The following is an 8,315-nucleotide window of genomic DNA, read 5'->3' as shown; positions in this document are numbered from 1 at the left end:
TTATTTGTGCTTTTTAGTATTCATCGGGGATGGTTTTATGATTGTGAAGTTTTTTATGTACTGGCGACAGATTACTAATGATGCTGCACAAATAGAAGAAAGAGGAATGCTTGATAATAGAGAGAACAACTCCGAGATCTGGAAGCAAGCAGCTATAATGAAGCTGCAATGTCCATAGTTTCTGTCAATTTCCCGGATCTTAGATATATCGAGTTTGTATGTTCTGATCTTTCAATTTCAGTCTCCCTTCTAATTTTACCTAGAACATTTTATTAGAGTTCTGTTAATTAAATGGGAGGTTTTAAAGTAATGTCACTTCATTTTTCGTACGTCTGCCTGATAATGGACCTTATTAAATTGAGGAAGGCATGTTGAGGTAGCTTCCCCTTCATTTGTCGACTGAACAATACTTGATCATCATATTTTGGCACCTTAAAAAATGTGTTTCGTAGATATGGTTTCAATCAAATTTGAAGTTCTTCTACACTTAGTTGAGCTCCGTCAGACACCGTAGAAGCACCAGCTCGTTCTAGCATTGTTTCTACATGATCATATACATATATACTATCTCCGTCCCCCAAAATTTGCTACACTTTGACCCGACCCGACACTTCGGCCCAAGTTTGTTCTTAGAATCTGGCCAACACTTTATATTCTCAATTGTGTTTTAGCAGTTTCACTTCTGATTTAACCATATTGTGATTATGTACATAATGTCTTATGGTGGGTATGATAGTATTTGGTTATGTAATCCACTCTTTTTCAACAAATAAAATATAAGAAATCATAAGATAAAAAAACATTGGTTTTGATTAATTAATCTTATATTGTTTGATCACCAATACAATAACCAATTATTAAATGAAGTTTGAAATAAATTAAATGGACAACATCAAGGTTTTATCGATGACATATCATCCACTTATTTCATTTCATAACTCGTAACCTATATTATCACCATCAATTAACTTATAATTAATAAGTCGAATTTAACTAACCATCAATTAACTAGTAATTAAGAAGTCGAATTTAATTGAAAACTTTAACCCTTTATTCATAATTAATCAAATTCACATGCTATCAATTCATGGCATCTAATGTTGAATATAATAATCCATGCACTTTTTCAACAAAGTAGGTTGGTCGTCGCCAGTGCAGTTCAGTGGCAAGTTGTTGACCATGTCCATCTCCTGGAACTCGCTCCGGTCGAAATACCAGTCTCCCACGGCTTCTGCTATATTCTGAAAAATACACTTCATATTAAATTAATAGTGTGTGACCAAACAATTTGTGTGGCAGATACTTTATAGAGTTTCACTTACTTTGTCAGCAAGTCCATGTCCAACAAACAATGAGCATATCGAACCGCGTGGGGATTCTATATGCGTATGTCGCCAGCAACTATGTACATAATAGCCTCTCCTTGAAGAGCTATTTGCAATTGTATTTTTAAGCGTATTTATGAATGTGAACCTAAAATCTAAATAAAAATAAAACAAATAGTATGAGAGATAAATTCATATTAAATCGAGTTATAAAATAGTAATTATATTGTATATACCTTTCATGATTTCTATCTCAGTCGAATTGCAAAACATCAAGTTTTGGAGGCAACTGACCCATCTCGGGCTTCTATCACCCGGAGAGTACAAATTCGATCCTATCTGTGACAAGTAGATTGGAAATAAAATATATATATATATATATATATATATATATATGTATATATATATATAATTACTGACATCAAAGATATTAGTACATTATAAGATTGCTCATACCTGATATGAGTCAAATGCTGATTCAATTAAAAATAGTGGAGTTTGGATATCTGGGACCAAATTTTCAGGAAATAAACACTACAAATACAAATTTGATTATGAGGAATACTTAATTATATTATCCGGAAAAGTAATGAAGATAAGTTAGTTCATACTTCCTCTGTCCCACGCTACTTGAGTAACTTCTTTTTTGCACTCATTTTGAAAAATGATAATAAATAGTTAAAAATGTAGAGAGAGTTAAATAAGGGAGAGAATAATGTAGAGAATAGTCTTCTCATTGCATTCCCTCACTTACTTTACTCTCTCTACAGTGGGTCGGGGAGAGTATTATATTCATACCAGAGTTGGGTTAAATTTGGATGTGCACGATGTAGGCAGCATATTCGTCAAACCCTATATATACACATAGCAAAAATGAGGAATTAACGTAAGAATCCACACGTTAATAATATATAATAGTACTTGATTATATAACAAAGTAAACTTAAATAAAAAAATACATACATGTGTTGATACCACTCTAGAGTAGAAAGATTCTCTCCAATCAGCGCCTATAAAATGCTCTCTAGTGAGCCAAACAAAATTAATCAATGACATAGTTTATAATAATATATTAATAAAAAATATTTTGATAATTAGGTAATTAATCTAGATAGTCTTACCCACGAACAAAAAATCCTGAATCAGATATGCACTTCACTTTAGTTGTGCTGTGAAACAACGATTGAAACTTATCACAATGTAAAATAGTGGCTAAACCACCTGCCGAACTGCCTGACAATAAAGCCTATAAAAATAATACTAGCATCAATTAATATCAATTAGCAATTAGAATTTAATTAATTCAAGAGTTACTATAATTTAATAACACATACATTTTTAGCATTTCCCATTCCGATTCGTACGAGCTCATCCATCATGGCATCATATATTCTCGCACCTCTATAAGTCAGGTTGTGCTTCTATGTAAATGTTTCAGAAATTGAACAATTGAGTAAAGCGATGTAGCTATAATTGATTTGAGTAAAACATACAATTAGGACTAAACCAGACTCATCAGCCTTCTAGTTTGTGTCGAACCATCCAGACCGGTTTTTAAAAGAGTGCATGTTAGGTTAGTATAACTAATTGCGCTTATTGGTGACATGGAAGAAATTTAAAAACTTACAGGGTCTACGGCCTCAACATCGGACATGAAAGATGAGCCGTCACAATAGAAGATTTTGACCACGTGCCAATTGTAGAAATCTGAAATCATACACATGCAAGAATTAAGTTATATATTTCAAAGTAGAGAAATGAAATTGTGATTTTGATTAGATTTAACTACACATATATACTAGGATTCAAGGTGGAATTGGCATCGAGCATCCCTCCAAAGGATATGACACCATTCTTCACCTCCGACATAAGCTTAGCACTACTTCCTATAGGATATCTGGTTCTACCAAGGCAGTCATCTGCATCCAGACACCACCCACCACCCTTGCAACTCCAAATTGTTAGTCTTATTATCATAAAAGCTTATGAACTCAACAATAATAGAAGTAAATGATAAAAATCCACAAAAGCTGTCCTTATTCATAAACCTCTAGGAATACATGCCAGTTGTCGACTCCGTCTCCGAACCCTGGGCTATAAGCATAGGCCGGAGGGGTGCCGTCTAGACACACTATATATATAAAAAAAATTAATTATAATTTAGTTAGTTAAGCAAATAATGAATTAATAATAATTAAGAATTAAACATATACTATACGTGCGTATGTATATACCAGCTCCTTTGGCAACAGCGGAGTCCAATAGGGTAATGGTTACGCTTTCGCCTGCTTCGATTCCGGCCACAACCAAAGATAATATATTAAGTGCCAGTAGTAATGTAGCCATCACTTGTGTCTCTACACAATGATTGAAATGAAATCAACTTGTTAATTAGTTATTAAAGACAATATAAGGCACGTAATCATAATTGGCAAAAAGAATTAGTCACAAATATGAAGAAAAGTGAGGTCAATCTGCAATTACATCAACATCAAGCATTGCTCATCATCAAGGAAAGTGAATTAGTAAGTGTAGATGGAAGTTTGTTTATACTGGATTAATTAAGAGACCTATTATATTCATACTCAAAGGGAGCTAGCTAGCTGCATGTAAGATAGAGTTTTTATGGTTTTTATATGTAATTAAAGAGTGAATTGACTTAAATATCTCTATGTATGTATTTTTCGAACAAGAATTCTAAATATGTTAATATTGATTAAAGTAGTTAACTTACTAATTTTTTATATCCATTTATATATCCTTTTCTGTTTGTCTTTGAATGCAAGTTGGACCCAACCATTTGTCCAAAGGCACATCTGCTTGGGCGTTGCACATAAAATAAAAAACTATTGAATACTCTGGCAGAATTATGCAAAAAAATAAAATGGCGCAATTAAGAGCAACGATGAGGCGAATATGAGCACCAACATCAAAAAAATGGACAATAGATCGAGGACGGAAGCAACACCTCTAGATGTAATTGATCGGCTCTTAATTATCAAAATCAAACCCATGTGAACAAAATATAATTAAGAATATATAATTGTTGAATAACCCCTAATTCAAGTGTGTGTGTGTGTGTGTGTCAGAGATGAGTGGTTAAGAGGAGGTATCTTAAATGGAGATTCCGACAAAAATTCAATCTTAATTCCTATAAGAGCATGTGGAAAAGGTCTACACAAAAGGTCTTTTCATTTGCTCCTGTCAACATACATATACCTTAAATAGTGATGAAAGTTTTGCTCATCCAACTTAACTCATACTCCTACTAATTAGGAAGCAATATGAGTACTATAAACTAACAATGAAAAATGAGCAACAGGCAAACATAAATTATAGGTCTTCATGAACTAAGAGCATCCGCAGCGGTTGCTCTAAGCCGTCCGTCCGTCCGTGCCGCTGAGCACGAGCTCGTCCGTCCGTGTCAGTGGCACGTCGCTGCTCTTAGCTAAGAGCACGTCCGTGCCGCTGAGCAGCCACACGTGGCACGCTCTGATTGGCCAACGACATTAACGTTGGCAAATTCAATTGTTATTTTATTTTTTTTAAAAAATGCATAAATAATTCAAAATAATACCAAAAAAATATAGCCGTTTATAGACGTTTTTTTTGGATTTTTGTGAATTATTTTTTTTTTAATCCCAAAATCATCTATAAATACACACATTCATCATCCACTTTTCACATCAAATTATCTCTCATTCATAATTTTTCATACTAATCATCTACATCTTCCTCTCTCACCCAAACTCTCTCTCAAAAATTCAAAAATGGATTTCACCAATCTCATTGCGGAAGCGGAGCGCGAAGAACAAGAATATTATGAACAATATCGTGCCGCCTATGAAGCCTATGTCGCCGCCAATACGCCCGCCCCTCCTCCTCAACCAACTAGAGCAAAACGTCGCTACATCCCTCGTGATCGAGAGGAGCCCATGAAAGGCTCGTTGCCGACTATTTTTCCGACCAGCCGCGGTATCCAGAAGATTACTTTCGGCGCCGTTTTCGCATGTCAAAACGTTTGTTTATGCGTATTGTCAACACATTATCCACCCGCGTTGAATATTTTCAAGAAGGTGCAGACGCAACCGGTCGGCAAAGTCTCACGGCGTTGCAAAAGTGTACTTGTGCCATCCGACAACTTGCTACTGGGCAAACGGCTGACCTCTTCGACGAGTATTTGCATGTCGGTGAGTCAACTGGAATCCTATGCCTCAAGAATTTTTGCGACGGCGTTCGTTCTGCTTTCGGCGAGGAATTCCTTCGGGCACCCACCACCGACGATTGTCAACGGTTGCTTCGTCTTCACGAAACAGTCCATGGTTTTCCCGGTATGCTAGGCAGCATTGACTGCATGCATTGGAAGTGGAAGAATTGCCCGACTGCTTGGAGGGGGCAACACTTAAGCGGCCACAAAGGTGGCGGCCCAACGCTTATCCTTGAAGCGGTCGCCGACTACCGCCTATGGATTTGGCATGCATATTTCGGTGTTGCCGGATCCAACAACGACTTGAACGTGTTATATTCTTCACCACTCTTCGATGATGTTTTGAATGGTGTAGCACCGGCGATCGACTTCACCGTCAACGGAAATGCATACCACATGGGTTACTATCTCGCCGATGGTATCTACCCAAGGTGGTCGACTTTCGTGAAGTCGTTCAGCAATCCACAAGAGCCGAGACGGATTCTTTTTGCGCAGCGTCAAGAGTCTGCTCGGAAAGACGTCGAAAGAGCTTTTGGTGTCCTTCAAGGCCGATTCAACATTGTGAAGTCCCCTTCTCGGCTTTGGTACGTTAAGAATATCGCCGACATCATGTACACGTGTATTATCTTGCACAACATGATTATAGCTGACGAAGGACCGATGGCGGGTAACTTTTACGACGAGGATGAAGCCGGAAGCTCAACCGCGAGGTCTCCCCCACGCCGAGGTGTGCATACGACGGTGAACGAGAGGATGGAAAGAAGACACACAATGCGCGATACAAGAGCCCACACTGAGCTACAAAAAGATCTAATCAATCACATTTGGGCGAAATTCGGCAACGAGTAGTGTAATTTTTAATTTTTAGGATTTTATTTGTGTAATTTTTAATTTTTAGGATTTTAATTATGTAATTTTTAATTATTTTGTAATTTGTAATAGTATTTCGGATATTTTAATGCATTTTAATATTGTGGAAATGTTTTTATTTAAATTGAATAATAGAATGGTGGGACCCTTGAGCTTGTCCTTAGCTAAGAGCACGGATGTGGGTGTTGTGCTCTTAGCTAAGGACAAGCATAGCTTGAATTGTGTATTATATTATTCAATGGTATTATGCTTTTAGTTTTCGCTTATCATCAATACTAGTCATCTAATTCAATGATTTTATATACATGTTTGAAATTCTAGAATGAATTTAGGGATTGTTGCTAGTTGCTAAACTATGATTTTAGATTTGTATTTTTTTTTACTTTGTTGTATTTTCATAATTTCCAACTATTAATTATGCACAGAAATAGTGATTTCTCATCTCTTAAATATAATATGACTACGTATGAAATATAATGCAAATCCAAATTTCAAATAAGCAAATATGATAGAAACATCAAGCATGTCTAAAATTAAATCACCATTTAAAAGTTTAATATAAAACTAAAAATAATTCACTTTCATCAAAAGTCTAAATATAAATAACTTCAACTAAAAGTCTAAATATTTTAAATCTTTAATATAAAGAGTTAAAGACACTAAACTAATAAAAGTTTCACTTTCACAAATCTTGCAATCCTTCATTTGGCAGTGGATAAATAATTGGAAATAAAGTGTATCGTCGGGGAGTATATATAGACTTGAAATTAATTAACTAAAATAAAATATTTGAAAACCCTTGCCCTAAAAATAACGGGTATTATCGGGTTTAACGGGTATACCCGCGCGGGTAGCGGGTATACCCATACCCGCAAAAATTGAAAACTAACTACCCGATCCCACCCTGTTTCCCATTATTGTCGGGTAGCGGGTACCCGTTACCCGGCGGGTAGCGGGTCGGGTTGAGGGTTTCCCGATACCCGCTACCCGTTTCGACACCCCTACTCTACTGGATACAAAATTTTGAGATCTTCCATAACAATTTTTTAATCAATATATGAAAATTATTGGATTGTTATATCGCCGTTAACCTTGTTGGAATCGATATGAAAATTAATGGATTGTTACATGTTAACCTTTTGGATTATAGAATACTACTAGCCTGATCCAGTTATTTTTTAGTGTACTAAATAAATAGTATGCATAACTTAATTGAAAAAACTTAACTCTTCTATAAAAGTTACTTGAGTAAATTATCCTTCGCAACATTATATTCCTAAAGGCATACATTAGCAATATAATTATTTCAATATAACTCTTGAAAATAGCAAGTGACGATATTATTTCAACTTAAAGGGAAAGAATCATCAATAATGTATGTACCCCTTATTGTGAGTACTCCATTAATTAAAGATCATCAAATTGGTGGCATGTTTTGGTGATAATACATTATACTACTTGCTAAAATTATCACAGAAGTTAGACTAATTTAATTCATGAAATAAATCAAAAACAAGTTCACTAAATTATTTCAGACAACAATGCAAATAAAATATAAAATTCGCCTTATTTTGCAATTTTTGGTGTTCCTTGCCAATTGAGTTGTTTACTAAGTAGTACTCCCTCCGTCCCACTTAAAATGAAACATTTAGTAATCGGCAGGGGATTTTATGTAGTGTTGTTTTGTGAGTTGATGAGGAGAGAGTAAAGTAAGAGAGATGAAAAAGTAGAAATAGAGTTGTTTTTATTTTAGAAAATGTTTCATTTTTAATGGGACAAACAAAAAAAGAAAACGTTTCATTTTTAATGGGACAAGAGAGAGTATCATGCAAGACAAGATAAATAGAAAACTTAAATTATACTCCGTAATTGAAAATTGAAATTTCTAAGAATTTTGATTACCCATTAGAGAC

The 8,315-nt window shown here is 35.2% G+C and overlaps 1 protein-coding gene across 2 annotated transcripts; it reads right to left on the bottom strand.

Moving 5' to 3' along the window:
* Positions 1 to 1,028: 1,028 nt before the first annotated feature.
* On the bottom strand, positions 1,029 to 4,352 carry LOC125208321 (pectin acetylesterase 11-like). 2 transcript variants are annotated; one of them, XM_048107904.1, is made up of 14 exons: positions 4,294 to 4,316; positions 4,060 to 4,141; positions 3,560 to 3,682; positions 3,374 to 3,456; positions 3,125 to 3,269; positions 2,953 to 3,032; positions 2,660 to 2,746; positions 2,447 to 2,571; positions 2,289 to 2,349; positions 2,124 to 2,177; positions 1,782 to 1,859; positions 1,562 to 1,664; positions 1,323 to 1,480; positions 1,029 to 1,241 (listed from the first exon to the last, which is right to left on the bottom strand). In XM_048107904.1, exons 3-14 carry the CDS (start codon positions 3,669 to 3,671, stop codon positions 1,095 to 1,097), a joined length of 1,233 nt encoding a protein of 410 aa, XP_047963861.1. In that variant the 5' UTR covers positions 3,672 to 3,682; positions 4,060 to 4,141; positions 4,294 to 4,316; the 3' UTR covers positions 1,029 to 1,094. The 2 variants fall into 2 exon arrangements, with proteins under 2 accessions (XP_047963861.1, XP_047963860.1); XM_048107903.1 differs by lacking the exon at positions 4,060 to 4,141 and having other exon boundaries at positions 4,294 to 4,352.
* Between the last annotated feature and the right edge of the window lie 3,963 nt (positions 4,353 to 8,315).

The sequence above is a fragment of the Salvia hispanica genome, chromosome 2 (genome assembly GCF_023119035.1).
Source record: "Salvia hispanica cultivar TCC Black 2014 chromosome 2, UniMelb_Shisp_WGS_1.0, whole genome shotgun sequence".
Classification (NCBI taxonomy): Eukaryota; Viridiplantae; Streptophyta; class Magnoliopsida; order Lamiales; family Lamiaceae; genus Salvia; species Salvia hispanica.
The sequence above is the reverse complement of the archived record's forward strand: the minus strand, read 5'-3'. Positions and strand labels throughout refer to the sequence as shown.

What these genes read in the sequence shown, in the direction of transcription:
- LOC125208321 (XM_048107903.1), bottom strand. Translation starts at nt 4,339, where the DNA reads ATGGGTTTGATTTTGATAATTAAGAGCCGATCAATTACATCTAGAG. An exon ending in TCAGGATTTTTTGTTCGTGG is followed by an intron (nt 2,350 to 2,446) that starts GTAAGACTATCT and finishes TTGGCTCACTAG; the next exon opens with AGAGCATTTTATAGGCGCTG. An exon ending in GACATGGACTTGCTGACAAA is followed by an intron (nt 1,242 to 1,322) that starts GTAAGTGAAACT and finishes TGTATTTTTCAG; the next exon opens with AATATAGCAGAAGCCGTGGG.